Source organism: Lemur catta, chromosome 10, assembly GCF_020740605.2.
Source record: "Lemur catta isolate mLemCat1 chromosome 10, mLemCat1.pri, whole genome shotgun sequence".
NCBI lineage: Eukaryota > Metazoa > Chordata > Mammalia > Primates > Lemuridae > Lemur > Lemur catta.
This window is the reverse complement of record NC_059137.1, coordinates 81211316-81229012: the sequence shown is the minus strand read 5'-3', so window position 1 is coordinate 81229012 and position 17697 is coordinate 81211316. Positions and strand designations below refer to the sequence as shown.

The following is a 17697-nucleotide window of genomic DNA, read 5'->3' as shown; positions in this document are numbered from 1 at the left end:
GATCCACAAAAGGCAATTTTTAAAATCTCACTTAATAAAATGCCTGCGGATTGGTCACAGCACAGAGTGAGGCAGCTAGAAAGACATTGAGAGGCCACCCTGAGCCAGCTGTACTCTCCCAAGACTCTAAAGAATGTAACCTTGGGAGGCTGCAGTCTTTCATGTGGAAGAAAAAAGAAGGAATTGCAAACTAAAGCAGTAGGAGCAAGTACATCTAAGGAAACAGATTAGTAAGTAAGGACAAACCTGTTTTACCACTCATCCTGTCTGCATTCTGGACTGAAAAGGACACTTTCAAGGTTGATTGCGAGTGGAAAAACATCTAACCTTGCAGCATTGGCTGTGGCTGAAGAGCCCTTGCAAACCATGTCCATGGCTCTTGGTCTCCTACCAGGTTTTACATAAGCAGGGAGATGTGTATTTTAATACTCACTGTTTGCTTGGAAAGAAAGCAGTGTAGCATTTATTTGTAGTCCAAAGGTGGAAGGTGTGACTCCAGCAGCGCAGTGGTCTGATAGCTTTGATGCTCATTTCTGAATTTCATTTGGCCAAATGCATAGTTCCTATGAATTGAGCATTTAATGATTAACAGGCCTAGAGGGGCATATCAAAGTGGCAGAGAAGAAAGATTTAGCAGGATGTTATGCCCCTGGATTACAAAACTTGATCTGTCGTCATGATTCTCCTCATTCCTTTTAATGCTAGAACTCTTTCCATTCAAGACCACTTTCACCTTCTGCATCGGGGCTTTGTGAAGGAGGGTCTGTTCCCTGCCATTGTAACTCCTGTTACCCTTTTCTTCCCTGGTTGCTTTTTTGTAGTGTTCTGGCTACAAATAAATAAGACATTTCTATTTTGTTTTCTCACAGAATAGTTCAGAGAAGAGGCTAGATATAATCTCTTTGGGCTTTGTTGCCATTTCAGGGTGTGCAACAGTTTATTAAAATGCAGTGTGCTGAACTTGGCTCCTCTCGTTCCTTGATCAGAATCTAAGTAGCATAGAAAGGCAGAAACCCTGGTGTTGCTGATGTCAGGTCCTGTAATCATGGTGGTGTGTGAGGGCAGCACCCAGCTATGCCTCCCCAGCGGTGGTGCCGGGGGTGCCAGGCCTCTGCACAGCAGGACACCAAAGCCTCCAAGTGGGGGCAGTGCTAGAGCGCTGGCTCCGTCTCAGTGATGTCCAGAGGCGCACGGTGGGCACCCTCTTCTCTCCTCTCTTGCCCCTGCCGGCTGCCCTGGGTATAGGCAGACCCAGGGCCTCATCACCAGGCCAGCTGGCTCCCAGGCCATCGCCCAGCCTCGTCAGGATGCACCATCGTGGAACAAAGCCCCACGAGGCAGATTTTCAGATTGAATACCAAAAAAAGGAGACCATTGTGGAGGGTCAGAATAGTGTGTGGCAATTAGTGAAGTGGTTTTCCAGGGTAAAACACGAGGGGCCGGATCTCAAGGGGAGCTCCCAGCAGGGCAAGTTGACACTTGCCTCTTCCACCTGGAAGCTCCCAGACACTCAGCATTAGGCCCTTTGTTACAATGTCTTTGTAGGTCCAAGGGGTCTGTCTTGCTGGCCCCTTGATGTGGTCAAGCTCAGGTTGCAAATCAGGAGGCCAAATGCTGATGAATCTGAACTTCAGAATATGACCTGTGAATAGTGTGACTTAATACCAGGTTTTTAAATATCTAAGACAGTGCTTGTGAGGATTATAGCTGTCCCTTTAACACAGCATGTTAATTCCTTTTCTAGGGTTTTAAAAGTTAGGTGGGTATAGATGAAAAAAACGGATTGTGGTGGTAATTGTATTTAGTTGCTTTAGACTTATCTTTCTTTTAAAACCAACATGATTTTGTGATACAGAAAGAACAGAGTTCTTAGGGAAATCTTTGGTTATATTTGTGTGTTTTTTTCTTTGTTGTATTTGGTTTATAAAACACTGAATCGGTGTTTTAGAACTTTCCTTCGAAGTCAGGAAGGGACCTCTTGGTATTTCTTTCTTAGGGATTTCTTTCCGTTACTCAGTTTAGTGCTTCTGGAACTTTTCTGTGGAAACCCTACACAACAGTCTCCCTGCTATACTGTGATAAAGGGACTTCTTAAAAGCTGATCTAAAATGACAAAGAACTTTCACTTTTCAGATTAATAATTCCTCTGTTGTTCCTGAGGCTAGGGACTTGTTTTATTTACTGTGAATTGTTACAGCACATTGTGGTTGGTCAGATGTTTGGTAAATGAGTGCAAGTAGAGAAAAAAGTGAGCCATACACAGCATAATCTGGCTAATTTTTTTTAAAGCACCTTTTAAATAAATCAGTTTAGAATTTATCTGATAAAAAAAGAGAGAGAAGCTAGTAGGTGGTCTTTTAGCTATAGGTTCAGCCAGACTTTATTAGAAAAGTCTGGTGGCTCATTGTTCTTGCCCTCATCTGCTTCCACTGTACTTAGCCACTGGCCCAATTTTACAGACATCTGAAGAGGTGAGGGCATTGTCTACTCTTGCTGTATTGATATTCTCCCAGTCTGTATAGAGTTTCTCAGAAAGATCTGGAAATTTACACATTTTCTGGAGTCTAAATAGCATTGCCCTGACGCTCTCCTTCCAGTATAGCCAAGAAACCAGCTACATCTCTTATTCATTTGGTCTCCAGTTCTCTCAAGTGAAATCATTGCTTGGGGGTTTATTGGTTTTCTGGGTTCTTTATAGCTAAGTCAGGAGTTTACTTATTTTTGTATTCTATTTCTGTTCTGAAATCCACACCAAAAAAACGCAGTTGTCTTTGAACACTGCCATTTTCTTTCACAATTATAAACTGAACCATATTTAAATGTATACCTTAGGTGCCCTAAAAGAGAGGGCTCACTTTGCCAAAATTCTCAATACTTTTCCAGGTGGCTGTTCTTCCCTCTGGTGCCTTTCTTGTACACCTTCTTTGCTCTGTAGTCCTGTGTCCCAGCAGGATGTGAGAGTTGGGTTTGTCTGGCCTTCAAGCTTTGGGAACCTCATAGGGACAGATAGGATGTGGGCTCTACCTCTCGAGTGCAGCCAGCTCTCACAGGGTCAGCTTGCTGGAGCACGTTCCCAGGCTTGCTTGGCGTGCAAATGGTGGTATTCTATGTGGATGGCAGGGTATGAAATTTTAAAACATAAACACAAGAAGAGATGAGCTAAACTTCATGGGATGGCACTAAAAATGATTTTTTTAGGCTGTTCAGTCTGCATGTTGCTTTGCTGCAACCTTGAACCACATGGAACTGTGTTCCGTAAACCAACTGGTCTTGCCCATCTGTGGGTGGAAGCAGATGCCCAGACTGAGCACAGGAAGTTCCCAGGCATTGGGGAAACTAGCCAGTCAGAAACCAGCAGCCCAAAGCTGAGCCTCTCCTCACAGGCTTGGCTCCCAGGACGCCAGGTAGCTTTTCTCAAGAGTGGACTATGTAGACTGTTACCCTTTGCTGAAACAGCCTTCCTCAACTTGGCTTTTGGCATGGGAGTTGGGGGGGGCAGGGCTTCTTTTTAATAACTTTTTTGAGCTATAATTCACATACCATACAGTTCACCATTTAAAGTGTATGGTGGTTTTTAGTATATTCAAAGTTGTGCAACCATCACTGCAGTTAATTGTAGAGCATTTTTGTCACCCCCAAAAGAAACCCAGTACCCTTTAGAGCTGTAATCCCCAGCTCCCCCATCCTAAGCAACCACTGATTCTTCTGTCTCTATAAATTTGCCTATTCTGGACTTTCACGGGAATGGAATCATATAAATTATGCGATCTTTGTGGCTTCCTTTAATGTAGCATACTGTTTTAGGGATTGTGCTTGTTTGTAGCACGTATCGATACATTGCTTTTTATTGCCAAATATTTTCAGTCATATGGACAGACCACATTTCTTTATCCATTCAGAAGTTGATGGGTATTTCGATTGTTTCCTCTTTTTAACTATTATGAATAATGCTGCTGTGAGTATTTGTGTACAGGTTTTTGTGTGGACATAGGTTTTCACTTTTCTTGGGTATACACCTAGGAGTAGAATTTCTGAGTCATAATGTACCTCCATTTAACCTTTGGAAGAACTGCCAGACTGTTTTCCACAATGGCTGCATCATTTTACATTGTATCCAGCAGTATATGAGGGTTCTAATTTTTCTACATCTCCACCAATACTTGTTACTGTTTTTTATTTTAGCTGTCCTTTTGGATGTGCAATGGGATCTCATTGTGGTTTCTATTTGCCCTTCCCTGTTGATTAAGGATGTTGAGCATCTTTCCATGTACTTATTGACCATTGTACATCTTCTTTGGAGAAATATGTAGTCATACCTTTTGTTCATTTTTAAATTGGTTTGTCTTTGTATTATTGAGTTATAGTTCTTCATGTAGTCCAGATACAAGTCCCTTATCAAATACGATTTGCAAAAATATTCTCTCATGCTGTGGGTTGTCTTTTCACTTTCTTGATGTCTTCCTCTGAAACATTAGAAGTTTTAACTTTGAAGTCCTGTTTATTTTTTCTTTTGTTGCTTGTGCTTTTGGTATCAAATCTGAGAAACCATTGCTTAATCCAAGCTTATGAAATTTTATGCCTATGTTTTTTCTAAGAGTTCTGTAGTTTTAGCTCTTACATTTAAGTCTGTGGGGTTTATGTTTGAAAGTCCGTTTCTCTAGCTCTTGAAGAAAAGGGTATTGGAAAAAATAGCAAGAAGCAAGGGAGAAGGAAGGGTTGGATTTCTTCATGGAACACACGGTATGGCGAGAAGTGGGCTGGGTTCAGGATGGCCCTGTCAGTGGCTGGTTCCTTTTCCTCCTTTGGGTCTCAGTTTGTATGGCTTCTCCTGAGGGAGGCTTCTCTGACTACATCCCCACCCGCTCCTTGAACCTGTTCTACCCTTTCATGGCATCTGTCACCAACATGAGTCTACACTTGCTGGTTTACTGGATTTTTCTTAAACTTTCTATTGAATTGTAAGCTCCAGGAAGGCAAGGGCTTGTCTGTTTTGATCACCATTTTATCCTTAATACCCAGTACTTATTTGTTGGAGAATGACTTTTCCTGGATCTGTGTCTGACACAACAAAAGTGATGGGAGTAACTTAGCCCAGAGCAAAACACCTTCAAGAGAGAGCGAGCCTTTTTCGCAGACTTGGTGAGGCCGCCAGAGTCACATCTACTTCTGAGGACAGGGAGAGCAAGGGATGGCTGTCCCTTGTGAGCTCATCAGAGGAGGTAATCGTGGTCACTGTTTCAGCCAACAGTGAAACTCCTCTTTTTCAGCAAAGGCCGTGAGTCACATGTTAACAAAATGAAGAAAGAAGGTGGAGTGTATTATTCCTAATTTCAGAATTACAAACTGGGATGTCTGGCCATTCTGTGAGCAGTCACGGTACAGAAGGAAGGCAAACTGTGCCATGTTTCAAAGTGGCAAACCCTACATGGGCTACAAGTTTTACTTTTTGGAGCCAGTTGTCTTTAATAGCATCAGTATCATTAAATAAAAGTGTATCCATAGGAAAATGAAGCAAGAAAGGGTAGAATTTGCCTGGGGTCACACATGTGAGTGAGGCTACCTCTTTTGTCATACTTGGCATTTGTGTTTGACATTTGTCATCACACGTGACCAGTACCAAGTCTCCGCAGGGTGGCCTGGGAGCGGCCATTGCTGCAGCTCCAGCTCTAACCAGTTAAGGTATAGACAAGAGCATGAGGGACCAACTCCAGCAAGAGCAGTAAGTGTCTGATGTTCCATTTGTTCTCTCTACCCCAGGCCTAGGGATTTACTAACCTAGGTTTGCAACAGCAAATAAAGTAAATTTTAATTGTCTTTAGTTTACAAAATAACATTCAGATTGCAGTCCTATGAGCGTAAGGAGCAGTAAAGGTGAGAGAGAAAAGGAGAAGTGATAGAATCAAACACAAATGTTGACAGCACAGTCCTGAAACTGAGCAGGTAGCCAGACCCCAGCAGCACGGATGGCCCCGCAGGCAGCCCTGGGCTGGAATGCCGCCTGCCTGTAGCTGCTCTGCAGAGGCGCCCCCTCCTCAGCAGTAAGCCCACTTTAAAGCCAAGTTAATCTAATTTAAGGACACAAATTGAAAAAGCAGGTTTGTTTAGCAGTGTAGACTTATTAACTTACAAAAGCCATGAGCCTCCGTCTTTCTGTTTACAGATATAAAATGGAACTCTAAATGAGGTTTAATGGGCTTCCCAGATCATATTCCTTGGACAGATTTTTTTTCCCCTCCTTGAACAGTAAATTTAAAAATCAAAAGGACTGAAAAGAAAGGGGAGTGCTTCCTGTCATAAATAGGACAGGTGGCATTCTTCAAAGCATTTTATAGCCTTCAACTGCCCATTATAATTTCAAAGTAGCTGAAAAGCATTCCAGGTTTTGAACAGTGGTATGCTCTCTCAGAAGCATTTATCAAGCATGTACTATGTGCTGGGCACTGGGACACAGCCCGGAGATTGCCCAAAGGCCAAGGCCCCTGCTTTCCCCAATCTCGCATGTTAGTGTAAATACATACATCCTATCAGTGAAGAAGGAGACACAGCAGTTTCAGAGAGCAGTGTCTGCTGCAAAAGCCCCACTCTGAGAGTGGCCAGCGGGGTCACAGTGTGGGTTGATGAACTCTGGGCCAAGGAGGTGGGCTGGGGGTGTGGACACATCAGATCACTCAGGTAAACACGGGGGTGTGGGATGAGGCAGGACGGCAGCAATGCCATGTAATGTCACAGCAGACATCTGTGTCCCATGTCTGCCACCCTGGCACAGCCTCCTTGTTAAAAGGCTAAAGGCTACTGGGACACCTTTGAGACTTTCTGGTGTCATCAGAAGATTGAAAGACTAATGGAGCTTTAGTATATTAATAGAAGGGAAAATACTGTAGTCGTCTTCAAATGACAGTATGTGGCCTACGCTATGCTGGTAAATGAAACAGTGGCAGGTGGAGGAAAGGAAAAACACAAAATAATACAAAGGTTGAGTCTCCCTTATCCGAAATACTTAAGACAAGAAATGTTTCAGATTTCAGATTTTTTCAGATGTCGGAATGTACTTAACTGGTCGAGCATCCCACATCCAAAAATCTAAAATCTGAAATGCTCCAGTGAGCATTTCTTTTGAGTGTCATGTTAGCGCTCAAAAAGTTTTGGATTTGGGAACATTGTGGATTTCAGATATTTGGACGTGGGATGTTCAACATGTACCTGTATTGATTGCGGCTGTTGTAAAGATCAAGAGTGAATTTGGTATGAATGGTTTGAAATTCGTGTACTTTGGGTTCTCTATTACTGTAAAGTTATCCGTTTATAATTTTTACATGTTTAAAAATAAACCAGCTGGGTGCGGTGGCTCATGCCTGTAATCCCAGCACTGTGGGAAGTTGAGGTGGGAGGATCACTTGAGGCCAGGGGTTTGAGACCATCCTGAGCAACATAGCGAGACCTTGTCTTTACAAAAAAAAAAAAAAAAGAAAGAAAGAAAAAAACGTGTGTGTGTGTGTAAATTAACGGGACATGGTGGTATATTCCAGAAGTCTCAGCTACTTGGGAAGCTGAAGCAGGAGGATCTCTTGAGCCCAGGAGTTGGAGGCTACACTGAGCTAAAGTCATACCACTGCACTCCAGCCTGGGTGTGACAGAGTAAGACCCCCCGTCTCAAAAAAAAAAAAGTGGGGAGGCACAGCTACCAAAAGGAGCCATGTGGGCTTTTTAAAGCATGGCAATGAGTATGCACCAAACTAAACCTGGCTCTGGGATTGCCGTGGAAGAAGGTGTGAGGCCGTTTTCCTGTCTTTGAACTTGACTGTCTAATGTACTTTATTGGTGGCACAGTGGCTGCCAGAGCCCGGTTGGGGGTATTGGCTACGTTATGAGAACTGGTCTGTTCTGTCTTAGGCCTGCAGCAGTATCTGCTCAGCCTCTTGTGATTCTGCTTCTGTTTCAGGCACAATGACTCTCCTGTAAGACACTGGTTTCCAGACTCTACGTCCAGGAAACCAGGGCCCCACAAAGGAGTTTACTGTTTAATTTAAAGGTGTTTCCTACCTGACATGAAGATGTAAATTACTTGAAGAACCTACTCATAGTCTTCTTTTTACTCTGTCTTTATATACTAGGATTCCAGCTAACATTTTTATTAAAAATGAAAAGAATTATGCTTAAGAAAAGTTTGAAACCTGCTTTGGAAAATTAGCCTAGAAGATAATTAGCAGGCCATGGGGGAATATTCCCATATAAGAATTTTTATTTCTTTGCCAGGCGTGGTGGCGAGCACCTGTAGTCCCAGCTACTCAGAAGGCTGAGGCGGTGGGAGGGTTGCTTGAGCCCAGAGTTTAAGGATACGCTGAGCTAAGATTGGACCACTGTATCCCAACCTGGGTGACAGAGCAAGACCCCATCTCAAAAAAAGAAAAAACTAAAAGTTCTTTGAAGTAGCTTCGTGGAAACACTAAAATTGAAATTTTAAAAATGTGAGATAATAGCAGTGAAAGAGCATTGAGAATTGTAAACTGTCAGCCAGCTAAGATGCTCATGCCTGGGATCTGGGGTTGTGGTGAACTGTGGCCCCATCCCGTGTGGGTGCAGGGAGGGCAGCGTCTCATCTGTTAGGAAAGAACACGCCACAGCAGGCCAGGTGGGGGCTGCAGTCCTTTTCCTAAAGACTGCATTTCTCAGTGTGGGCATCATCCACGCACACCTGCTGCATCTGCGTATAAGAAGCTCCACTGTGCTGGGCCCGGAGGCCAGAGAGACATAGTATCCCCTTTTAATAAATCTCAGTTTGGGAATTAAAGCCAGACCAGGTTTCCTTGTACAGAAGGAATTTGACCCACAGAGGAAGGAATAGGACTTGGGGAGTTGGGTCTAGCTTTAGAAACAGCCTAGATTTCCTGGTGGGACTGTGCAGAAGCTGGCCTGGGCCCATTCCTAGGGGCCCATCGTGCACCTCTCATCCCGCCTCTGTGTGCAGTGGCATCGTGTTGGTAGGTGTTAGGGGTAAACGCAGACTGCACACCACCGCCTGTGCCACGCTCTGGGAGCTGGTGGCGTGGGCTTCCATTCCGGAATGGAGTCAGCGGGCCACAGCCTGGGCAGTGCAGCCCACTGCCTGTTTTGGTAAATAATGTTTTTTATCTACATGCAGCCACGTCCATGCCCGTTCATTTAAGAGTTGTTTAGGGCTGCTTTGGCCATACAGTGGCAAATGGTTCGAAAAGTCAAGATGCTCAACATCTGGCTCTTGACAGAAAAAATTTGCCAGTCCCTGTTCTAGAGTTTATTACAAAACTATATGTGGACACATTAAAATATTTCTGATTGGAAAGAGATTAGGATGGGGGAATGGCGTTGTCCATTAGTGGCTTTTCTCCCCTATTTCCAGGAGACAGCAATTAATGAGGGGGAGCCCCCCCCCACATATCCTAATTAAAGTTATGATCATACCATAGAAATGCCCTTTTTGGGTCATGGGACCTGTGTCTTGAATCCGAGACATGGTTTGAGAATATAAATGACCCTACTAGGCAGGAGCCATTTTTCAAGCACCACTGAAAATCAGAACAGGCTTCACGCTGTACTGTATTTCTGAGCCTTAAGTAGTTCAGCTCAGCGGAGCCTTTTGGGTGGTGATGCTAAGGGCAAGGCTAAGGGATCTGTCTCATGAATGGTTTGGAAAATTCCCAAATCATTCATAAGACATTCCCATCCCATCCTGGGATGGCATGAATAGTACCCACTCCCCCAAGGCCCCTCCCTTCTGGGGCTCCCCTGCCACCTCTGTCCTGCTGCTGCTGGGGTTGCAGACCCATCCAGGGCTCTTCCTTGACTGCGTGCTTGCCACCCCACCCTCCCCCTGGGATCAGCCCCACCCTGACTGTGGCCCCCCCTCCACATCCGCCCTGCCTTGTGGTGCCGTTACCAGCCATCCTGTCAGCTAGAGCAACCATCTGACAGGCACCTTGCTCTACCACTCCATCAGTTAACACGTTTCCTTGGAGTCATACTGCTGAGTTTTTATGGAATCAATAAATAATAGAACTTCGGAAGTAGAAAAGACAGCCAGAAACATACTGCTGCTTCGAAGACAAGCACTTGACATCACTATCCTAACACTTTCAGTGGGCAACTGTTTTCAGCCCTCCCAGCAGCCCAGAGGGGTCACAGCTCTTCTAACCCCCATCCTGGGGAGACAGAGCAGGAGCCATCGTGGTTAGAGCAGCTGCCCCAGCTGATGTGGCTCTAGCCTGGATCTCCAGGCTCTGGAAGTCCAGCTGATAGGCTTTCACACTGTGGGGCAGTCAAGGCACAGTGGGTCATGAGATCAATTTAGTAGGTCACCAACCAGCACTGAAAAAAAAGGAGAAGTGAAAATACCAGAGTGTATTGCGTATACGGAGGGAAGGTACTCCTTTGTTTCAGTGTGTGTGTACATGTTGTGCATATGCATGGTTACGTCTGCACACATGAACACACATACATTTGTACGTGCTGGCCATCGCTGTGTCCCCACCACTTCCCCGATGCCTGTCACATAGTTGGCTGCCGTGAGTGTGTTTGGAATAAATGAGCCACCAGCCTCATAGCCAGATGCTTTTTAGATCCAGACTGCATGTCTGCTCAGGTCTCCCAGAAGGCTCAGGCCTGTTACCACAGACATACCCCAGCCACCATCCTGGAGCTGTTGTCTGGATTACTCAAGAATTTTAATTCCGTATCATCAGACATAGGTCTGACGTGCATTGGCTTCTGCATACCTACCCTCCATTCTTCCCACCCCAAATGCTCAGCCCCTCACATCTGCCCAGCCCTAAAGAACCAGCTGCATGTTGAGCCCTCTGGAGGAGTGTTAATGTCTGTGCTCTCATTACACTGTGCGCACGGAGGCTTCAGAAACCTGGAAAGTTTGATATCCATTTCTAGTGGCGTAAGACCCACCTATGCACTACAGGCAGCACTCACATTTTTCTGTTTAGTGTCCCTTGAGTGGAAAACTTTGAAAAGCAGATCTTCAAAGTAATTTTTACTGGACTACAGTATTCAAGGGTGCATATCGGTATGCCATGCAAGAGTCAACTTCATTGTGATGACGTTGGAAGAATCCAGAAGTGCAGATCATCTTTCTTCTTCGTCACCGGCCATTGTTCCTGTACCAGGCACTGTGCTCAGTATTCCTTGTGGATCAGTCACCCTCCCCATGCTGGTAGCAGTGGTGGGAGCAGGTGAGGAGCCAGCCAGGCCCTGGGCTGTGCCTGCCTCTCCAACTTCTGACCGCCTGCCTGTCGGCTCCCCAGTGTCTGCACTGGCAGCTCCTGGTGCCGAGTGCACCAGACGCCGGTGTGAAACGGCGGGAGCAAGTGCAGGCACTTGAGGCGCCCGGGGCTCCGTGCTCACCACCATGGGCAGCTCTGTGTCTTGCCACTTCGCAGAGCTTTTCCTGGTTCTCTTCTGCTTTCTTGCTTTTTCTCTCCTTGCCCACCCTGCTTCCCTCCCACACTGACTTGGGCCTTTCTCTCCCTTGACCCTTCCTCTCTTGATTTAGGACTGAAATGTGTGCGGACCGTAGGCTTTCAGGTGATTGCTAGTATGAGTTTGGACGGACTTGATGAATTTTAATCACAATTTAAAAAGTCGTTGAATTTTTCAACTCTGTTGACAGTTGAAGTTCAATAAAATATATTTACCGTGCACAATTTGATCACTTTGGCAAATGTATATGCCCATGAAACATTAAAAGTAAATGAAGAGACTTGAGAAGCCACAGGAAGGAAAAATTGATAAACTCACTACATGCAATTCAGAAATACAAGCAAACCCACCATGAACAAAGTCAAAAAGACAGATTGACAAACTGGAGAGAATATTTGCAATTTCATCAAAGACAAGCTGATTTCCCTAAAATTCAAAAGCATCTAACAAATTAACTCAAAAAAGCCAATGATTCAGTAGGAAAACATGGGAAAGAGTACGAACAGTGTTCAGGAAGGATTTTATGTACGTGGAAAAACCACTTAGAACATCTAAGCTGTCCTGACGTGACTCCTTCACCCGGGCTCCCAGTGGTGGCCTTCCCCAGCTCCCCTGCTGGCTGCAGCCGCTCCCAGGACTCTAGCGCTCTCTGTTCCAGAAGTCGCCCCTTCCCTTTCAGGCCAGTGGGTGGTGACAGCTTCCACTGTCCCTGGCTGCCACCCTTAACCCTGCCCCCACCTTTGTAAATAGTCACATCCCTTAAGCTCACTCTCAACATTAAAAAACAAAGTACCTCCATGAACACCATTTTTCACTTATCAAAAGCTTATAACCCAATGGTGGTGCAGGGAGGTGGGAACTTACATAGATTGTTGGCAGGAGTGTAAACTGCTACAAACTCGGTGAAGGCAATTTAGCAATATCTGTCAAAATGGAGATGTGCACAGTGATCCAGAAACTCACATCTAGGAATTTAGCAGACAGATACCCTCAGAGTGTGACATGACACGTGCACCTGGGTTTTCACTGCATCGTAGGTCCTTTTCAGTCTTTACTGTTACAAACCTGATATCCATCTGTAAGGGTCTGGTTAAGTCATGGAACAATAGAATATCCTGCAACTGTTAATACAAGGAATAGGAAATCTTCTGTACTCATGGAAATGGCGAGTCAAGCTACTGTATTATATATATTTTTTAATTTATACGTAATTCATGTATAAATTAATTGGGGTACAGATTAATACAAAGCACGCTGGTACAGTGGCTGCCTCCATGACAGGAACTGAGGACAGAGTCTCTGGGGCAGGCTGGGAAGACCTTACAGTATTTTCTATATTAATTTAGGAAAAGTATTCTAGTGTGAAGAGGTGAGAAATAGAAGTTGACTTTTGTTTTGAGACGTGATTAATTTATTGATCAGTCTCATTTGGTCGGGTCTAAAATGATAGTTACATCTTTCTCCCATCCGTGCTCCCAGCTGGGCTTTGTGTAATCTCCCAGGGATCCCTTAACATCATTTCGGGTAGATGCCACTTTTTCCATCATCCAGTTTAAAATTCGGATCTCCCGCCTGGGTCCGGGCTTGTGGGGGTGGCCTGGGGCTGGGGGAGGAGGAGGGTCTGATCTTGAGTTCCTCTCTCCCCTTCTTCCAGGCCTTGGAAGGAGACAGCGTCGAAGTGGGTCCCTCTAGCCCTCGCTGCTGCTGCCCTGGTGGGACAGCTCTCTGGGGGGCAGTGCTGTCTGCGGCAGGCTGCCAAAGCTGGCTCTCCCCGGGAGCCCAGTCATCTGTTCCTCCAGCCCAGGGGAATAGGAAGGGCCCTATCAGCATCCGGCTTCCTAAGTACAAGAAGGCACAGGGCTCACTCTGAGCGAGCGGGGCCAGCCTGCAGCACTCCCTCAGCTCCCAGTGGGTGTGGGTGCAAAGAAGGGGCTGAGGGGCCTTTGCCCCTGGAAAAGGAAACTCCTTCCTAGTCATGCAGGACAGCTGCCAGGTCCCAGCAAGGCCAGTCTCTCCGCCATGTGCTGTGGGGGGAGGCTCGGGGGCAGAAGAGACTCTGGATGCCTGCAGCGTGCCAGGTGCTCTCTGTCTTGGGTGCATGCAGCGTCTCTGTTGTTTATTTTTAATCTGAGTAAGATAAAAAAAAAAAAGACAGGTTGACCACCACCCCGGTTAATGAATTAAAAATGAGCACAAATGCATAGCAGGGACAGCTTTCCCCTTGCAGACTGGCTGCTGAACACTCGGCTCCAGCTGCCCACACGCAGACCTCATTTTCCTGCCATCCTCAGTGGAGGGGGCGCTTCCTACAGGAGGGGTGGCCTGGTCACGTGCCAGGAGGCCCCTCAGTGACCTGGAGATGGGACATTCCACCAGTGCCCATTTTGGAAACACTGATGTCCCATTCCATGTGGTGGCAAGTGGCATGTGAATTGTAGGTCCTTGAGAGTTTGGGGATTAAATAAGGATTTTCTTTGTTTCTCAGAGAAATACAAAGAGAAGCAAAAACCTTGCACAAGTACAAGAATTATCTGGTGGGCTCAGTCTCCTGCGGCATCTTTGTGATGTCTTTTAAACATCCTGTCACTGAAATACTGAAATGCATTTAGTTCTTCATAATGAAAAGGCTTGTTGTTTTTTCCTGCTCTTCATGCGGTAGGAGTGGGCGTGGGGTGGGGGTTGGTCTGTCCTTCCTGGAGGCCATGGTAGCCTTCAGGGATGACAAGACTGGATGTCCTGCTAATCCTGATAATAAACTACTTCTAACAGAAAGAGGGGTGGTGAGAATGCTGACTGCAGATTGGCGGAGAAAGAGCCCCTTTCACACAGCCGTCTCCTGGACCTTCCTCGCTGTGGCTGCCTCTGCCTCTGCCTCCTGCCGGCCGGGGGGCCTTGTCCTACTGGGAAATAGGCCCTGATTTATGTTTTGTTATTTCTGGATATGTAAATAAGATGAAGGAAAGCGCAAAAAGAAAAGAAAATGAGAGACTAAACCCTCCAATCTCAAAATCAAATCTAAAAATATAATGCACCTTTCCCCCCCCACACACACCCACCATGCTTTAGAATGACAAATAACAGTCATTGCCAAAGGTGTGGTGTGGTCAGATGTCCAAGTATCGGTAGTGAGAACACTTAGAAGATGACAGGGTTCTCCCGTCCCTAGAAGCTGGTGCCAACACGGTTCCTGTTTTGCATTTAGAAGTGAGGCTGTTTCCCCAAGTCCCAGAGCAGGCAGAGCAGCCATCCGGGTCCCGACTGTCCCTCCCACCGGCCCTTCTCCTGTGGAGCTGGCATCGTGAGTTAAAAGCTCAAAGGACCTGCCTGCCTGGAGCCCAGGGCGGCTCAGCAGAACTCCCAAGTTAACCCCTGGGTCTCAGAGGGCACCGGAGGCTGGGGGAGGAGGCTTTCCAAAAGATCTTTCTTTTCTTCATTCATATTTAAGTTTGCTAAATGCTCTGTTTATTGTACAGACAAGACTCAATAATGCACAGACACAATTTGTAGGTTGAGAGAGCTCTGTGTAGCTGTTACTTTACAAGTATCTCCATTCTTTTCTTCATTCTTAACTGTTTCCATTTAAATGTATTTAGAGTAGATTAAAGGGAGATCAGCCAGGTCAGTGGATAATGTGATTTACAAGAGCCCTAGCCAAAATGTTGAAATTGCTTACATTTTTATCGTTGCCACAAATGGATTACTATAACTTGTCTCCCTCTTTTGAAGGCCATAAAAACAAGGTGTGATACAAGGAGGCTTTTGAAAAATGTGCATAATCACTTCCATATATGGCTAATGCTGATCCACTAATGGAGTATAAAGTGGCAGACTGCGGCTGGGTGTAACTGAGAGCTTTGATGCTGTAGAAAAGGCGGGGGCTGGATCCTGAGAGAGATGCCCCTGCCCCTGGCTGCAGGGAACGCCCTCGCACGGTGGCTCTGCCTCCATCTCCAGAGGGCAGCAGTGCTGGCATCAGACTCTTAACAGCCTCCGCAGACTGGCGGCAGGGAGGGGTGTCCAGGCTAGTTCCTGCAGATAAATCTTTAGTGAAGTGTATCTTTTAAAAGAATGGCATCCACTTTTAGCTCGTCTGTTTTCAGTATGTTGTGCAAACGTACATGCACATGGTGGCACTACAGGAACCCCCCACATCAAGGGCGTCCCGAGCTTGCTCCTTCCCCAGACTCTCAGGGCTCTGCTTTGCCTCTTCTAGGGGGTTCAGCAAGCAGCATCTTCCCCCCTCACTGTGTTTCTTGTTAAAATCAGCAGCACTGGAGCGAATCTACTGTTACAGGAAATTAAGTGGCCGTGGCTTCAAGGGGAACTTTCGTTGACAGCACACTGCGGGGAATAGCTCCAGCAGCCCGTCGGGATGCGCCTTGAATTTCCTAGTTACGTTTTGCATTTTGTATGCTATCTTGGAAAATCACGTTTGAAACAGGGAACACCTATCTGAAACATACACTTTCCCCCACCTAAAATTGACGAGCAGCCCTCATAATTAGGAATGTTATTCCTTTCTTTAAAAAAGAAATTAAATTAAAATGAAATGTAAAACTAAAAGTGCCAACAGTGCTAATACACTCAGAGTAACTTTTTATAATACAGAAGTCTCTTCATCATGAAACTTACAAGGCTGGGTTGCTGACTGGATTTTTTTCTCTTACTCAAGGTCCGCCATCGGTGGTGCGAGCTCATCGTTAAGCACAAGTACACGGCAGCATACGGAAGTGTGGAGACATTCCTTCAGGAGGACCAGGTTAGTTTCATTCTTCAGCAGATTCGGATTCTTTAAATGTTGCCCAGGGACCACACAGGGACCCAACTTCTTGACATCTTTTTCATAACAAATAATTAAATATTTTCCAGAGATTTTTTAAGTACTAGGTAGTATCTTACACTTCTGAGCTGATTTCCCCCCACTCGTGGTGTCCCTTTAAAGCAGTGAGTTATGCCCCCTGAAGGCTGCCTTGGCTGCGGGCCCCCTGTCATCGGATGAAGCATGCTCTGGCTTCACCACATCTCGGGACTCTCCCGGGCCACAGTTGCGGTTCAGTGACGCAGTGGTGTGCAGCCGTCCACAGCAGCCCTCATTTAGAGCACGTGCAGGTTGGACGGGGAGAGCCCCGACTGGCTGGGGCCATCTGGTCTGTCTGCACCTGCAGGGCCGGGCCCAGCCTGCGCTGCGTGTCCTTCCCGTGAGGGCCTCTCTCACTGTTTACCAAGGGAAGTGGCCTCCTTCCTAGGAGCCCACAGGAAGCAGATGCGCATGAACATATTTGGGGATGTCCTTGCTGTCTCTCACGTCTTCGGTGTGCATCGGGGTCACCACTCAGGGTGTCTCGTGTGACGCGTTGCAGCCTCCTGCGCCCACTGCCTGCCTCCACCAGCGCGTGCCTCAGAACGAGCTGTCCGAGCGCTGTAGGCTGACGGCGCGGAGCTGCGTTTCAGTTGAAGTGGGCGGTGGGGGTGGAGCAAACAAAAGGACTTTTGATGGGGTCTCAGTGTGGGGGGCAGCCAGCCAGCAGTGCCTCGGGCCTCGCTATTCCCACAAAGAAAAGGACACGGCTTTGTACCAGCAGAAATGTCACATTTGCACAGTGGAGCAAGAGGTGTTTGGAAAAACATATGGGAGTATAAGAAGGACAGAATTTAAGAGCAACTTTAGGCCTATTCTGAAGACCAAAATTCACTGCACTATATTCAGAGCCATGATCTTTGCCAGATAAGCATCACCGTGTCTCAGCTTTTTTGGGAAAGCACTTTGAACCCTTAACTACTGAGTTTTTATCTTGTGCTGTCTTTGAGATCCTCCTTTTAATTTGCTCCAGCAGAATGTAATTCGTGGCATAACTAAGCTCGAACAAGAGAGCGGGCAGAACCCAGGGGTCCTTTGGTCTTCCAGAACATCATTGGCTGTTTTAAAAACGTAGGGAAAGTACAGATGTGTGTCCATGCAGCATTGTTCTCAGAACAGAAAGGCCAGTGTCAGCTGCAGTTGTGGGGCTAGTTGAGGGCAAGGGGTCAGGTGGGGCTGCGGGGACAGGCGTCTTTGCTGGGGTGGTGCGTGAGCCCCCCTGCGTGGGCAGCTGCTGTGCGCCGTGACCTCCATTGCCCCTAGTAGGCGGTGGACTTGCTGCTCCTGGGGGGACCCTGGGACACACCTTTCTGGGAAGCCGCCCCGTGTGCCTGTCTGCACACAGATTGTCCACAGTGGTCATGACGGAAACTGTCTGT

General features: G+C 46.5%; 2 protein-coding genes across 4 annotated transcripts in view; one reads left to right on the top strand and one right to left on the bottom strand.

The window, feature by feature from the left end:
- Positions 1-17697, top strand: part of LOC123646463 (aminopeptidase O (putative)) — a 349846-nt gene that overhangs the window by 326990 nt on the left and 5159 nt on the right. For all 3 annotated transcript variants that reach the window (XM_045563458.1, XM_045563459.1, XM_045563463.1), the window contains one exon: positions 16133-16219. In XM_045563458.1, coding sequence (XP_045419414.1) covers positions 16133-16219 — 87 coding nt within the window. The remainder of the gene's footprint in view (positions 1-16132; positions 16220-17697) is intronic.
- FANCC (FA complementation group C) overlaps positions 12640-17697 on the bottom strand; it is a 246018-nt gene continuing 240960 nt past the window's right edge. The window contains exon 16 of the transcript XR_006737903.1: positions 12640-13587. The gene's annotated coding sequence lies outside the window, so the exon portion shown is untranslated. The remainder of the gene's footprint in view (positions 13588-17697) is intronic.